At 40.9% G+C, this 16,581-nt stretch overlaps 1 protein-coding gene across 14 annotated transcripts in view; it reads left to right on the forward strand.

Annotated features, from left to right (window-relative positions):
• The window catches only part of zmp:0000001200 (dedicator of cytokinesis protein 9), an 85,390-nt gene extending 68,872 nt beyond the window's left edge, over positions 1–16,518 (forward strand). For 3 of the 14 annotated variants that reach the window (XM_055015278.1, XM_035957273.2, XM_023290317.3), the window contains exons 28-53: positions 282–428; positions 564–647; positions 777–888; positions 1,973–2,151; positions 2,242–2,358; positions 3,573–3,684; positions 3,763–3,896; positions 5,294–5,408; positions 5,495–5,561; positions 5,653–5,700; positions 6,798–6,841; positions 7,363–7,478; positions 7,612–7,749; positions 7,838–8,020; positions 8,503–8,616; positions 8,753–8,968; positions 9,221–9,278; positions 9,399–9,505; positions 10,261–10,383; positions 10,500–10,613; positions 11,870–12,016; positions 12,100–12,310; positions 13,076–13,266; positions 13,356–13,456; positions 13,546–13,684; positions 15,378–16,518. In XM_055015278.1, the coding sequence (XP_054871253.1) occupies positions 282–428; positions 564–647; positions 777–888; positions 1,973–2,151; positions 2,242–2,358; positions 3,573–3,684; positions 3,763–3,896; positions 5,294–5,408; positions 5,495–5,561; positions 5,653–5,700; positions 6,798–6,841; positions 7,363–7,478; positions 7,612–7,749; positions 7,838–8,020; positions 8,503–8,616; positions 8,753–8,968; positions 9,221–9,278; positions 9,399–9,505; positions 10,261–10,383; positions 10,500–10,613; positions 11,870–12,016; positions 12,100–12,310; positions 13,076–13,266; positions 13,356–13,456; positions 13,546–13,684; positions 15,378–15,503 (3,243 nt within the window). In that variant the 3' untranslated portion in view covers positions 15,504–16,518. Of the gene's footprint in view, positions 1–281; positions 429–563; positions 648–776; positions 889–1,154; positions 1,203–1,972; positions 2,152–2,241; positions 2,359–3,572; positions 3,685–3,762; positions 3,897–5,293; positions 5,409–5,494; positions 5,562–5,652; positions 5,701–6,402; positions 6,540–6,797; positions 6,842–7,362; positions 7,479–7,611; positions 7,750–7,837; positions 8,021–8,502; positions 8,617–8,752; positions 8,969–9,220; positions 9,279–9,398; positions 9,506–10,260; positions 10,384–10,499; positions 10,614–11,259; positions 11,290–11,869; positions 12,017–12,099; positions 12,311–13,075; positions 13,267–13,355; positions 13,457–13,545; positions 13,685–15,377 lie in introns of all 14 variants that reach the window. The other 11 variants (XM_055015274.1, XM_035957274.2, XM_055015277.1 and 8 more) reach the window with 9 other exon arrangements.
• Positions 16,519–16,581: the final 63 nt, after the last annotated feature.

Genomic DNA, 16,581 nt, shown 5'->3' on the forward strand with positions numbered 1-16,581 from the left:
ACATAATTTTATGCCAGGGATTAATACATACATACAATATTTGTTAAAGCATAATGTTGTATGTGGAATTATTTCGAAATAAGCCATTGTGTCCATGTTTATTATAGTTAAGGAGTATGATAATTTAATATCATTGGGTTAGTAAGACCACATTCCTGTTGGTTTGATCTCTTCGTGAAATTTCATTGGCAGTAGAAAAGACATCAGATACCAGACTTGCTTTTGAAATTGTTGTGTATTGTGTTGTACAATAAAACTTTAAACCAACGTTTGCCGTTCAGCTGTCAAGGAATCAGCGCTTCTCAGCGTCCTTCCATCACACCGTGGAGACTTTGGTCAACATGATGATGCCACACATCACTCAGAAATACAAGGACAACCTGGATGCTGCTCGAAACGCCAACCACAGCCTGGCAGTCTTCATCAAGGTCAGGATCCACACTTTCTGTATGTTGCGTGGTGCCAAGTGTTCAGTATAAGCAGACTGGTCTACACAGTGTGCTTAGTTACTTGTTGTTTCCTAGAAATAAAGGCAGAATTGCTTTTCCTCCTTCGTTCTGCAGCGTTGCTTCAACCTGATGGACAGAGGCTTTGTGTTCAAGCAGATTAACAACTACGTCAACTGTTTCATGCCTGGAGACCCAAAGGTACAGTGATGATACAAACAGCTCTCATAGAAACAGACTACAATACAGATTGTGTGTAAAAATGTGATTCGTAAGGCAAAATTGTATGATACTCTATTAAAGGCATCTCTCCTGTTGTTTTTAATGCAGACACTGTTTGAGTTCAAGTTTGAGTTCCTGCGTGTCGTGTGCAACCACGAGCACTACGTCCCCTTAAACCTGCCAATGCCATTTGGAAAAGGGAGGATATTGAGATTTCAAGGTGAGAAGATAAAGTAATTTATCCCTTGGTCAAGTTCCAAGCCTAATGGCAGCTTAAGAGTGCTTGCCAGTGTGCTTACATTGCCTGTGTTGAAGAAGAATATTGACAGCATATGTTTTGTTTTATTGTTAAAGGCCAACACTAATAAAATATTTCCATTTCCAAGAGATTTTTGAATTTTCTCTTGTGTTAGCTTTAAAAAAAATCATTGCTGTTTCGTTGTTTTTACAGAATGTATTTTTTTCTTTTTTGTTTTCCTCAATTAGCTTTATTATCTCCACATGATACAGTGGAGTCACATGATACTCCAGTAGGTAGGTGCAAGGTGTGCTGTTTGCATGTCCAAAAAAACAGCAGATTTCAGTCTGGTTCTTCATCCATGATGAGTAAATTCACTCTAAAATCTAAACCCTGTCAGCTACCTTTCTTTGGGTTTTGTGGGTGACTTTAAGTATTTATCCATTTTCTCAGATATAATGCTGTCAGAGTATCATTTGTAATCCTACATTATAAGATGAAGTTGCCTCTTTGTGCAGGTGTAGGGGACTAGGTGGTAGTTTCCTTCTGTCTTGAAGTGGTTTGGGTGGTTGATGACGAGTGATGACAAGATTTTACAGTCATTCCTATGAGATCAGATGTCCTTTTAACACTTGCATGCTTGAAATGCAGGTTTTAAAAAGATAAAAGTCAAGAAAAAGATGCGTTTGATTGCAGGCATTCTGGGAATCTGTGTGAGATTTGGGATTTCTTTACTCGTCTTGATTGCTGTTGAACACCATCTGTGAACAGCTGCTGCTGTTCAATCACCAGCCATAATCCTGTTTGTCTTTTCACACTATTGGTGTAGAACAGCAGCTCAGTCACACTCTGTTAATCTGTAAGACACGAAAGCTTTAGCTCGTCTTTCTGTCTGTTTTTTTTTCCTCCTACAGACCGATGATGGTTAATGGGAATCATTTGCCTTCTCTAGGTTTAAATCCTGCCTACAATGTCTATATTTTTTCCAAATTTTCATATTTTCACATGCTTCATTTACTCCTCATCAGTCAGTCTTGGCTTAACCTCCTCCTCTTCCTCCCCTCAGACCTCCAGCTGGATTACTCGCTGACAGATGACTTCTGTAAGAACCACTTCCTGGTCGGGCTGCTGCTCAGGGAGGTCAGTGCAGCTCTGCAGGAGTTCAGGGAGATTCGTCAGATATCTATCCAGGTGCTGAAGAACCTCATGATGAAGCACACGTTTGATGACCGCTACACCTCCAAGGTAAGCCTTTGCCTTCATATCTCCATCTTCTGCATTTAAACTTGTGTGTGTGTGATCTTGAGACACTCAGTTGATTCATTTGTTTTTCAGAGCCAGCAGGCCAGAATGGCCACCCTGTATTTGCCATTGTTTGGTCTGCTCCAGGAGAACGTCAACAGGCTGAACGTGAAGGAAGTATCACCGTTTCCCATCAACCATTCCAGCAATGTAAGGGAGCCACCTAGTGGTTTCTTCTGAGTATTTATCACCTTTTGGACATAACACAAACAAGAAAAATATGAAATCAGAACACGGCTGTGTAGCCTCATCTATACTCACATCCACATTTTACCACTTGAGTGCACAAACAAAAGGAAAATCATAGTAATGTACTCAAAAAAATAAGAAAAAGAAAACAAGGAGGGCACTTCAAGCAGTCTTAGATGATAAGTTATCAACCTACAACTTACCTTGTTCCTTTTTACACATACGTCCATTGTCGTGACAAAGAGCGACATAATTCAAGAACCTGTGAAAGCCATTAACGTTTAACAGTGTTACATGTGGCAGGAGAGGCTGGGATCAGACAGCAGTAATAAATGTATATATACATTCAAATAAAAATTGTAATATACATCTATATAGAGGCACATTTAAGCAGAAGTCAGTAGTAAAATCCAAAAATAGCAGATTTTCTTCAAGAGGCATAGCAATCTGTACAGTTTACAGCATCCTTTGTAGTCAGACTCTGAGTTCGGACAGGAAAAAACTTTATAGGGAAAAAACTCTGTATGTAGATGCATGTATAGAGTTGACAAAAATAAAACAGCTAATAGAATTACTCTGTAAAGAAAGAGAAAGAGAGATTGCAAACTGATATAACAAGAATAGAAACCCAGGAAGAGGTATCTGTATGTAATACCGTTTTTCCTGCCATATTTGTAGTTATTACATTTAGTTCAACTCAGATACACATGATACGATATTTGGGCCATCTACTGAAGAAAGTAGATAAGAAACTGACTCCATGTTTCTCTCTTGTTTGATATTCCAGCTATATTATAGCAATATTTTTCATATGCAGAACTTTATTCAGGAGTTGAACTGTGGTCTAGATTCTTTGTAAGCATTAATACATAGATATGAAATATGTCATTTTCAAGTTATTAGCATTCCATACTAAGTTGTTGCAATCTTCATAAAGTTAAAATCTGCTCATTTTGACAACCATCCTAAGAATACTATTCCTAGATCTGGGCTGAATTCAATACCATACATGTTCACACAGGAGTGGTCGCCTACGATCAGAACTTTTGGAGTTTAGTACCAAGCAGCTCCTGAAAAGCCACTCACACAAAACAGAACCTAGTCACTTTTCATCAAAACATCCACCTCTTTATGTTGTCTGGGGTCCGTTAAACTCTTCAGTTGTCTCTCCTTAGAATGGAAGAGACGATTCACTCCTCACCAACGCCTTGATGACACCTCCCAGGTCCAGCACCTTCCTGGACACCAGCTTGCACAAAGATGTTTTTGGTGTTATTTCTGGCACCGGTGAGTGAAACGAAGATGGTGGAAGCGATTTATTGTCAAATCAACATATGTAATCTTAATTTTATTCTTTTTTGGCAGCTTCCCCTCACGCGGCGTCCACTCCCAACATTAACTCCGTGCGTCACGCAGACTCTCGTGGTTCACTCATCAGCACTGACTCTGCAAACAGCCTGCTCGAGAGGAACAACGACAAGGGCAACTCTCTGGACAAGGTATGTGTCGGCAGGTGGTGCAAGATCTCAGCAACATTTATTAGAAATCATATTTAGGCTTTCTGTGACATGTTCATATAACATCCGTTTTATTGCGGTGCTTTCGTGCACATCAGAGTTCCCCTGGTTTATTACAAGAGTGCCACAGAAAGTCTCTCTTTGTTAACTTCTACCATTAACTCCCCCCCGCCCTCACCGTATGGCTGGCCGTGACAGACGGAGAAGTTTGTACGGCGACACTCTATCAATGTCCTGCGCTTCTTTATGGAGACTGAAGAGTCCTTGCTCTCCATGCGCACCAAGCGTGCCACCATGGACTTCTCCCTGCTCACTGTCCCCTGTGTGCCCGAGAGCGCCCTGCAGTCCAGCATTTCACTCCAAGTACTAAACGCCTCCTTCCTTCACACAGTCAGCCTCCCTGCTAGTGTCCCATCTGGGAATGATAGTGTGTGTGAGAGTGTCCTAGTACCCTTCAGCTCCAAGCCCTTTTCTTTGCCAGAAGATTCTCGGGCTTTGTCCTGTTTATTCTTTGGTCCTGTACAGCAGACCTGTTGTATCACGGGGCCTCACAGGGTTTGTCTTTCTTCCAGATGTGCATGCATGCCTGAGGGATTTCTCAATTTTGAGTTCCTCCCATGTGTGCTGTGTGATTTCTTCTCTCACGCTGATAAACAGTCTGATGAGACGCCCATTAAACCACAAAGGGCTGGATTTTTACTGTCTGTGCTGTTGTGTTTCATCTTCTCCTGGTTCTGTTTAAAGCCTCTGACATAAATAGTGTAAAAGCATAAGGGGACAGGAGACAACCAAAGTATTAGCAACCTAACAATATTTCTGTTTTTGCGTAATCTCTTTAAATAAAAGTGCACCACAGCTTTAAAGTTGTTATCCAACCTTTTCAGGAAAACTAAATTTAGACTTAAAGTTCTCTACTCTGCAAAACGCCCTTTAGAAAACCAAAGCAATAACCTCATGCTTTCCATGAAGTCATCCCCAGTCATGGTCTAGACTAACTGCTGGCAAAGGAACATGCTTGGTATATGGCCAACCCCTTGCTGTGGTAGCGCTGTTGCTCCATCTCTTTGGTTCTGTTTTCCCCCTCTGCTTGCTGCCTCAGCTGGGAGAAACTCTGTTTGTTGAATGTCACGTTTTCCAGCGTCTGAGTGAATGATTCCACTAGTGTAGCTTCACTGCTGAATCCCAGACGTTCAGAAAAACTCATATTTGTCATGTCTGAGATACTGTTTAAATAAAAAAAAGTAGAGTTTTGGCTTTGCAACAAGAATAAACTACACAGTTTATTTTGAGGCAAGAGAAGGAGCTAAAGCCAAGTTTGAGAGACCTGGCAGGACTGTATATTTATCTGTCTGTGCCTGACCGACCTGTTTGTCCCTCAGCACCAGCCTGCCTCCACCCTGGGAAGTACTCTGCTGCGATGTGATAAACTGGACCAGGCGGAGATCAAGAGCCTCCTCATGTGTTTCTTACATGTGCTCAAAAGCATGTCTGAGGGTAAAATCTCTTTTCCACGCTGTCTGATGTACAAAACACCAAGTTCACAAATTTGCCGCTACAGTGTCAGTGTCTGTCTCTTCCAGATGCTCTGTTCACGTATTGGAACAAGGCTTCCTCTGCTGACCTGATGGACTTCTTCACTTTAGTCGAGTAAGGAGTCTTAAACAGAAAACCCTCGTGTTATATGTAAATGCTGTTGAAAACTGTACGCTAACTGACTGTTTTTTACTTGCTTTATTAGAGTGTGCCTCCATCAGTTCAGATACATGGGAAAGAGATACATCGCAAGGTAATGTTGTTGTCATTATCGAGGATTTCAAGTTTATAGTCAGGAAGGAGAAGACAATATTCCATAAAGATCATCAGGACGATGCATCTATTTGTTGACTGTATTGTAGATCATGCAGAATAATGGCTAGTTTTTCTGAGTATTGAAGTTTCGGCACAGTTATATGAAGTTTAATTGAAATTCATCCAAACACACCTGCTGTATTAGAGCTCTGGCCTCGACTCCCAGAGTGCTTTGAGTGTTCACTCTCTCTAACCTCCCACCACTGTTTCTATCTCTATTCACCTAAACGCTGGCAAGTTTAACATAATGAAATAAAACCTGGCTCCTGCCCTCTCCTGCCTGGGTAAGCCTAAAGGTGGACCTGACTTTCTCAGACTAACTGCATGATATTTTCTCATTGTAGAAAGGCTGCAGTGCTGTGACACTCCTCTAAATTCACTGCTTGTCTCGTTCTTACATGCATGGCTTAAGCTCCAACTCAATGCTGCTTTGATATTTGTCACCTTAAACACTCATACCTAGACCTTCAAAATCTCATAAGCTCTCAGATTTTCTTTTTCTGACTCATTGGACGTTCCGGTGCTAGTGTTGCCACTCAAGCGTGTGAAATGCTGTAATATTCATTCTAACTCTGCTTCACTAACTCTGGCTCTGCTGGTAGTCGGCCCTCCATCTAACATTGTCCTGTTTCCTCATCAGGAACCAGGATGGGGCAGGACCTGTAGCACATGAGCGGAAGTCTCAGACTCTGCCTGTGTCCCGTAACAGGGCGGGAATGATGCATGCCCGCTTACAGCAGCTCAGCAGCCTGGATAACTCATACACTTTTAACCACAGTAAGTGCGCCATACTGTACCATTCAGCAATCACCCTCCACCCGAGGTCCCCCGACCTCCTCCACCTCACACTGTGTAGTCTGACTCCTCATGCTTTCCATCGTCATCTTCCTCCTCATCCTGTTTAAACCCAGGCAGATGTCAGTGAATTTTCTTAAACTAGGGCCTACGAAGCTGTTTGTAGCCTGACATCGGGGTTAAACTAGGTGGTCGTTTTGTTACGTGGCATCATTTAATAAAATGTCTTTGTTTTTTCAGTGTAAGAAAGATTTCAAGTATTCTTGGAATATCTGTAGACCATGGTAAGAATGTATCAAGTTGGCAGGAAGTTTGTTACTGGCTCTTTTCATTTCGTTGAATTAAGAGCATGCGTATTTTTTAATCCAAATCTTCCCATCCCTCTGCCCAGCTCATCTGCTCTGAACTTTATTTTACATTTTGCTCTGTGAAAGCAGTCCATGTAAAATATGAAGGGTTTCATTCCAAAATACACAATGTAGCTCGAATTTCCTTCAGAAATATGAAAAAAAAAAACTCTGATACAGAAAATTTGTTCCTCATCAACCTGCCACAGTTCTTCTGATAAAGATATATTGTCTTGTCTGTACTGAGATAATTCTGACTCTAGTTTGGAATGAAACTTCATCTTTTCAACATCATGAAATTTTCCATCTTTCAAGCGACGGCTTTGCCTTTAACATTAAGGTTCTCATATTTTGAGAGATATGACATGATGTGATTAAATGGTCACGTTTGGAGAGCTTTAATATTGAGCGTGTCAGTGGGGGTGAAAGAGCTACAGCTTTACGTCGTGTCTTTTTAGCCTACAGCCACTCGGATGCAGATGTTTTAAATCAGTCGCTGCTGGAGGCCAACATCGCCACTGAAGTGTGCCTGACAGTCCTGGACACACTAAGCATCTTCATCATGGGTTTCAAGGTAGCATAGCCTAATACTTACCAAATATTTACTGTACTTATTTAGTTTCTTTAGTAGACCTCATGTTATCCCTGAATAATGCTTTATCAGAGTCATGGTTTCTCATTTTTAATGCAGTTTTCTTTCTCCACAGACACAGCTGTGCTCTGATCACGGCCACAGTCCACTCATGAAGAAAGTGTTTGAAGTCCACCTCTGTTTCCTGAGGATAAATCAGTCAGAAACGGCCCTCAAGCAGGTCTTCACTTCGCTGCGCACTTTCATCTACAAGGTGTGAAGCACTTTCGTTGCCTGATTTACCAAAACTCTGTTTGTCATGGCCTAAGCTGATGACCGATCTTGCCGTCTTCACTCTCTAGTTCCCATGCACGTTCTTTGAAGGCCGTGCAGACATGTGTGCTGCTTTCTGCTACGAGATCTTGAAATGTTGTAACTCCAAGCTGAGCTCCATTCGCAGCGATGCAGCCCATCTGCTCTACTTCCTCATGAAGAGTAACTTTGACTACACGGGCCGGAAGTCCTTCGTCAGGACACACTTGCAGGTGAGAGTGTGGGCCTAAGCTGTCTTTACAATATAGCGCAAATATAGTTCACATTATTTAACCCTCGTGTTTAGGGATCCTGGAGATTCCAGGCTTCCTATGGACAGCTCTGAAAACACATCTGACATTGTTTTATCAGTTTAATGTTCGATCTGTTTTCCTAATATTATGGAAATTGCAAGTAAACTGATGACATGTTCCAGAAAATGACCCATTATTTCGTATTGTTTGAGGTCTTATCTGTAAAACATGGTTGAATCCAAGAGCAAATACGGATCATACTAACTGTCACAGAACATATAACACACAGTTATTTGTATGTATGGTAGTTGTGCCATATTTAAAGAAAGTAGGTTGGTTGATTTTCCTGCTAATTATTATTTTTACATGAGCAAGACTAAAACCACTAAAATTAGTAAAATTAGAAATGCTGACAAAAGTTAGAAAATATTTTCCAACTGCCGATCTTTCCTTTTCTTTAGGTGGTGATTGCTGTCAGCCAGTTGATAGCTGATGTAATTGGCATTGGAAGCACCCGCTTCCAGCAATCTCTGTCAATAATCAACAACTGTGCAAACAGTGATAAAACTATCAAGGTGAGGAACTTATTTATATGCTTAATTTGGGTTATGGATCCTCTTATGGTTAAATTATTTACTTATAAAAAAATGTTTAATAAAGCAAACAATGACATGGCTGACCTAGCTTTGGTAACTCCATCCTCCTCAACAGAACACAGCTTTCCCATCAGATGTGAAGGACCTGACCAAACGCATCCGAACAGTGTTGATGGCCACGGCTCAGATGAAGGAGCACGAGAGAGACCCGGAGATGCTGGTGGACCTGCAGTACAGCCTCGCTAAGTCGTACGCCAGCACACCGGAGCTACGCAAGACCTGGCTGGACAGCATGGCCCGAATTCATGTGAAGAACGGAGACCTATCAGAGGTCTGTGTTGAGATGAACTGCGACGTGTCAGTGGCCAATTTAACATGTGGCGGCCTCACTTTAGGCTCAAGTCTGAGAATAGATCAGTAAAATCTCAAATATGAAATACGGAACGGATTTAATTCACATTTGCCAGTTTATTGTGAGCTGATGTTCTTCTAGTGAGTCACGGTGACTAACATGATTAGCGCTGTTGTCGATGTTCGTTCTTATCATTCCTTATCTGACCTGAGCTGCTCTTGCTGTTTACAGGCGGCCATGTGCTACGTCCACGTTGCAGCACTTGTGGCCGAATACCTGCGGAGAAAAGGTGCCTCAGTAATCTTCTGTTGCTTGCCAAACAGCAGTTCTGTTGGGATTTTTTTTAAACTTATGTCAGGTATATGTTTGGTTTAATAGCTGAAATAATGTCTTGGTTCGCTGTGTGCAGGAATGTTCAAACAGGGCTGCTCAGCGTTCCGTGTTGTGACTCCAAACATCGATGAAGAAGCAGCAATGATGGAGGACGTCGGGATGCAGGATGTCCATTTTAATGAAGTACTTAAATCACTAATGCATACTGAAATACAAAAACAAAACAATGCTTGATTAATTTAGAATATAACTGTGCAGATGAACTGGCTGAGTTTAAAAGTATAAATGAACTTTGGGCTGACTACATTAAGACTCTATTTTACTTGACTTAGCTTATTTGATTCAATTTTTAGACTTTTGTTTTTTGTACCTGTTAGTATCAGCATTTAAATGAATAAAACACATTTGACATCTTCTATTTAGATCTACAATGATTCAGTTTTGACTTATGAATCCTCCTTTGAGTAATAACTTGCTGAATCTTTGCAATTCCAAGATCTCAAATCAAATGCACACATCACAGGAGCATTAAAAACAATTTGTACTTTAAAAATTAGATCTAATTACTGCATATTTTTGTAATGGCCCTTTCTGAGAGAGACATAGTCTATGGTTTTAAGAATCAGAACAAATAATGTGAGATTATCCTTTTTCTCTGTATCACTACCATCAGATTTGCTGAAGTAGAGTAGAAAGACAGGAACACGAATTCTAGGCAGTGTTTGCATTTGTTTTGAAATAAAGATCATGTTGACGAAAGCCAGCTTACTCAAACTTTTTAATATTTGTAAAATTAGGTTCATTAGGTTCCTTACAGTCAACATCAGCACATTTTGGACACAATAAAAAGAGCTGTTGACTTATCAAACACTTGCCATGCCAGCTTTATTTATTATGAGTCGTTTATCGATGGTTCTCCGCTGCTGTTGTTCCCTCAGGACGTCTTAATGGAGCTGCTGGAGGAGTGTGCGGATGGACTGTGGAAAGCTGAGCGTTACGAGCTCATCTCTGACATCTACAAGCTCATAATCCCCATTTATGAGAAGCGCAGGGACTTTGAGGTATGAACTCTCCTTATCAGGGGTTTTATTCACCCATGACACTCCACCGCTAATTTAACCTGGCTCTGGACCTTTAGCATTCTTAATTTCCAATCCACTTGTGTTATTTTGCACAGAAACTGGCCCACCTGTATGACACACTGCATCGCGCATACAGCAAAGTGACAGAAGTGATGCATACAGGCAAGAGACTGCTGGGCACGTACTTCAGAGTGGCTTTCTTTGGACAGGTGAGTTGGAATATTGTTCATTTGTCCTATTTACCAGCTGTATCTGTGATTTCACAGAAGAGCACATATATTAATTCTTCTGCTGGTAACATGAAGCATGGCAGCTGCTGTGGGTTTCTTATTTTTTACAAAGCTTGACCACACACAGTGGCATTTTCTGACCCACTCTAATAGACTTCTCTGCTTTTTTATCCTCTGTGAAGGCAGCGGTAAGTTGTGCGGTAGACCCTCTGAGCAGCCTGAATCTGTGTGTGGTGTTGGTGCTGCTGTGATCCATTGCACTTCTCAGTCATAGTCTGCTGCTTCAAGTTACAGTGAACAGTGAACACTGCTGCTTTCTGTTCTGGGGACTGTGTTGCATGGCGCTCATTCACTTCAGCACTCATCTCAGTGTTTCTGCTTCTGTGTTGCAGACTACAGCTCGGAAGGTTTTAGTACTGACCCTCGTTTTTTTTTTTTCTTCTTTTGTGAAATTTTATGAATTATTTGTCGAGTGTGGCTGCATCCACTTGTGTTCTTTCATAGATATTATGTCTACAGGTCCATGTGGCTCAGATGGTTGGAAATATATTAAATATATTTCTAGCATTTAGGTAGTTATGGAATAACAAAGATTTTATTTTTTGTGTCATCCACACCCCTGTAGCAGTACCAGTTTACTGACTCAGAGGCGGAGGTAAATCAATACGAAAGCCCAACATTTAAGTTGAGACTGCAGTGATGTTTTAGGCTGTGTTGTGTTCCTTCGCTAATGCAGTCGATGCTGTTTCTCTTGCATTGCTTAGCTTTTAGCCCTTTAACTCCTCCTCTACTCCAACTCTGTGTTGTGCTAATCATAGTAGGAAACCCTTGAAGGGCTAATAGCAGGATTCATCTCTCACATGGTAAATGCATGGCTTCATCCATCTGTTCATGGGACTTTTTACCATTTACATACAAGAATAATAAAGTAATAATCTAAGAGCTCCCACTGACAGTGTGAAATCTGTGCACTCACCTCTGTCCTTTGGTCTGTCTCACATCAATGAACTAACAATAGTGTTTTTTCTGTAGTTTTTTTTTTTTGTCTCTGTGATTTGACATTAGATGAAGGGTTGTGTGTCCTGGAGTCTTAAAAAGTTTCCTCATTTATTGTCAAAGTTGGAATGACTCCCACTCACAACTCATGTGTGGTTTGATGTGCTATTGTCTGGTTCTTTATATAAAACATTACTTTTTATCTGTTCTGACCACTAAGAGTATTTAATGTTTTTTAGGGCTTTTTTGAAGATGAAGATGGTAAGGAGTACATCTACAAAGAACCCAAATTCACCCCTCTGTCAGAGATATCTCAGAGACTCCTCAAGTTGTACTCGGACAAGTTTGGACAAGAGAACGTCAAGATGATTCAGGACTCTGGGCGGGTGAGATTTTGTTTGCTTGTAATTTGTAATGAGCTTTGATTTTTTTCTGTTTCTGGTATCTTAATGACATGTGTCCTCTCCAGATCAACCCCAAAGACCTGGACTCTAAGTACGCATACATCCAGGTGACACACGTGACTCCATACCTGGAAGAGAAGGAGCTGGTTGACAGGAAGACGGACTTTGAAAAGAGCCACAACATCCGTCGATTTGTATTTGAGATGCCTTTCACCATATCGGGCAAAAAGCAAGGCGGTGTGGAGGAGCAATGCAAACGCAGGACGATACTAACCAGTAAATGACTGCCTTTACATTTATGTAGTTATGGTACCCAAGATAAACGAAGGGATTCATCTGATTTAGTATTAGAAATCAAATCAGTACTAAAAATGCAGCAATAACCTGACTTTCAGTGTGAAGGTAGTGTTTACCGAAGATGTATTTGAGATAAACCCATTATCAGATAAGTTCCTCCAGAGCCATAGAAGACATTACACTGCTCATGGCCAATTAACTGATGTCAATAGGAAAAAAATTCTGTAGTTCCCCTTTATGATTTTAGTACATAATGAAATGTAGGTGTAAACAAATGTTAGTCTCTTTTGCATCCATTTCTTTTAAACAATCCTAAATACAATATGCATTTATTCAGTTTCCTCCCAAACTATGGGCTGTCTCCTCCTTTTATAAGTCTATTTATTGACATGTAAGAGTGGATTAGGCTTCAGCTACACACTGAGCAGCAGGCTGTTACGTTAGTTGTTTACCTGTTGCTCTACTCAGCAGAAAGCTCTGGTGCATAAATGAAAGATCTTGATTAGGTTGTGAACATGTCAGCTGTTTGTCAGGGATGTTATCTAATCCTAATCACAGTTATATCATTTTATGGTGTAAATGATTCAAAAGTTCAGCCTTATCTTTATTATGTGTCAGCTTTCATAAGATGTACAGTCCACATCCGAGTGCATCCTGTGCTGTAAAACTGAGAAAAGCATGCGCAAGAGGAAAGCGATTCATGCACTAATAAGCAAATTGTTCACCCCTTGTTTCCTCCCATAGCCACGCATTGTTTCCCCTACGTAAAGAAACGCATCGCAGTGATGTATCAGCACCACACTGATCTGAGCCCCATTGAGGTGGCCATCGATGAAATGAGCAAGAAGGTGGCAGAGATCAAACAGCTGTGCTCCTCCAGCGACGTGGACATGATCCGTCTGCAGCTCAAACTGCAGGGCAGCATCAGCGTCCAGGTGCCTGCTTCAGATTTTCTATAGACACATGTAAAAGCACCCGAAATATGTAACAACATTATAATATGAAAACACCATTCCTCCCTCAGGTAAATGCAGGACCTCTTGCATATGCCAGAGCTTTTCTGGACGATGCAAGCGCCAAAAAATACCCAGATAACAAGGTCAAACAGTTGAAAGAGGTCTTCAGGTGAGATAGTTCATAATGTGTGTGTGCAAAGCTTGATCCGTTTGGTGTAATCTCCCTTTAACACACCTTAACATGATGTTTGCGTTCAGGCATTTTGTGGAGGCCTGTGGTCATGGCTTGGGCATCAATGAGCGACTGATCAAAGAGGACCAGCAGGAGTACCACGACGAGATGAAAGCCAACTACAGAGACCTCGCCAGAGAACTGTCCATCATCATGCACGAGCAAGTGAGTACATTAATGCTGCGACTGCTTTTACGTAACCGATGTATCAATGTAATTACTTTGAGCGTTGCTAATCTTCCATCTGTAATCTTCCTCTAACAGGTCATGGCAGCTGAAGTAAACAGAGTGCCATTCATTATTTGTATGATAAAGTGTTGATGCACTGGTTGATAACGCCATTCTGTTTTTCCTTTGTGCTGACATGAGCAGATTTGATGGTAATGCAAGAAGCAGCAGTATGCAGTAAAAAATGGAGTTGTTATTCGTTGGTCCAGCCAGACAAACACATCTTACAACTAAAGGAATTTCCATTGTCAAACTAGTAGAAATCCTGATGTTAACAGTAATTCTTCATCTGTGTTGGTCTTGTGATTGACATACAAGGCGCATTTTAGACTGACATTTCTAAAATGTCGTATTTTGTGATAAACATTAACTTAAGCATCATACAGAGTTGGTTCCATTAAAAAAAATTGCTGAAGCTATGGTCCACCTCTCGATCTTAAATACACTGGAATGGTTGGGAAAGATATCTGATCAGTTCTCAGATGAGTTTATCTTTACAACCCCAAAAAAGATTGGCAATCAGCTGCACATAAAATATCTTCCCTAATGTTCACTAAACACCAGAATAGCTCATTGCAAATTAGTTATTTTTATTATCGATAAACCTGCTAATTGTATTCATGGCCACCAAAGCGAAAAATAGTCCAAAAAACTCCTTCACAATGTTTTGTTTAACCAATGCTTCATAGCCAAGGATATTTACTCTGCGAAACTGTAAGAGAAAGGAAAGTAGCAAATGCTCACACTGAGAAGTTGGAGTCATTTTTGCATGTATTAATCGATCATCAAATCAAATGTTATCTCAGCTCTACACCAGCTATTTCAGAGATCAAACCTTAATATCCACCCACTCTGCCTCTTCTATGATCAGTGTTACAACGCCTGGCTAGACCAACAATCACTTACTGACTTATTTCTTTTGGCTTTTCTGCATGTGTATACACTATGTATGCATGCATGTATGTATGCATATGTATAACCATATGCAGTTGTATGTGCATGAACGGCATGTGTATGTACATGCATCAGAACGTGTGTGCTTTAAAAACCTCATTTACATTAGTTTTTGTGTATGCTTACAAATTTGTATGACGTCAGTTTTGGATGGTGTTATGTGGATTGGTTGTTTTTACTTCCTTATTTTGTGGTTTCTGTATAGGTTAGTCTTCCTGAATGGGTGCTAAGATGGCACTTGAAAGAAATGCATTTTGGGAAATTCTCACTGAGAATTGTCTCTAAAGTCTGTACAGTGAATACGAAGCTGCAGCCAGAAGCCAGTTATCTTTGTGTCGCGCGAATGCTAGGAGGTAACAGCTGGCCTGGCTGTGTCCAAAGGCAGCTAATAGTCTTGCACATAATCCACATTAATTAGTGATCGATAGAGGTGCTGATAGGCAGGTTTTGCTACCTTTGGACAGAGCTAGCTCCCGCCCCCCTTCTCCCAGTCTGGCTTCTGGTGATATCTTGACATTTACCATGAGAGTCTTTTCATCAACTGTCAGCAAAAAAAGATAAATAGTGTCATTCCAAAAATGGGCTCGACTTGCAAAATGTATCAGGAATCCAAAATGTGCTTGGGACTGTTTGTTGATGCTGTCTTTTCCTCCTCCACACACTCTCTTCAATCCAGATCAGTCCAGTGGAAGATGGCATGAAGAGCGTTCTTCCAGATTCGCTTCACATCTTTAATGCCATTAGCGGCACACCGACCAGCGCCACCATCCAGGGCATCCCCAGCTCTTCCTCGGTGGTATGATGCTGGTCTGCCTTGACCTCCCAGCCCCCTTTTACTCGCCAACCAGGCCATGCCAGTGATGCCATATTGTTGCTTCAGTCGGCTTTACAGGGAAGCTGATGGGAGCACATGCAACTCTCTGCTTCTTTTTGCTGTCTGGTCCCCCTCAGTCCACCATGGTCGAGGCACTGGACCTATTTAATATAAACACGGAGCATGGTGACTGCGCTGGGGGTGGCCAGTTTCATTTTCTGTCCCAGAACTGAAGTGAGACAGCAGAGGTGACGGGACACAGACTTTGTTCCTGCTTTATGGACAAACATACTGTTGTCTTCACTTGTTTCTACCTGAAAAGACAGAGCAGTGTTTTCCACAGAGACATTCCTGTTGGGATTTTTTTGATATGCATGTCACTTCATCACACCCCCGCCCTCTTGACAGCCCATTTTTGTTTATTTTGATAGTATTTCACATTGTGTTTTTTTTATGTACAGTATTCCTCTTTTATAAGCCACTGTATTGATGTCTTGATGAACAGTATATGCTGCATACATTGACACTCATCTCCCTGTACATGAAGTTATATTTCTACAAAAATGCAGTTTTGCAAAAACGGCCTCCGATGTTGGCATTTAACCTTAAATCACTTCAATGTCTTAGGATGGGAGAGTTTTTAAATATTTAAAGCCATTGCATATGAAAAAAAGTGTATTCCAAGTTGTTTATTAATGTATATAGAAAAAGGAGTGTGTGCAATATTTGCAAAGCATCTTGCTGTGTGGGGCTCATACACTGTAAAGATTATGTTCACCTTCTTGCCAAAGCGATGAGGTGTGGAAAAAGACACTATGCCTACTGTGGAAGTAATATGAAGCTTTTACCATTTTGTGTTTATGGAAATGTTTAAGAAAATTGTCTTATATTTGGGCAGCAATGTTTTTTTTAATCTTTATTTAACACAAAAGTCACTGTTCTGCTGTAAACAGAGATGTTCCCTATGCTTATCTTTTAAATAAAATACACTCATTTCTCTGCACTTGAACTCTTGACTCCTTATTTGCTTTGCTCATTTAATCTTTTGTTATTCTCATATCTGGTC

This window comes from Amphiprion ocellaris, chromosome 11 (assembly GCF_022539595.1).
Source record: "Amphiprion ocellaris isolate individual 3 ecotype Okinawa chromosome 11, ASM2253959v1, whole genome shotgun sequence".
NCBI classification, from domain to species: Eukaryota; Metazoa; Chordata; class Actinopteri; family Pomacentridae; genus Amphiprion; species Amphiprion ocellaris.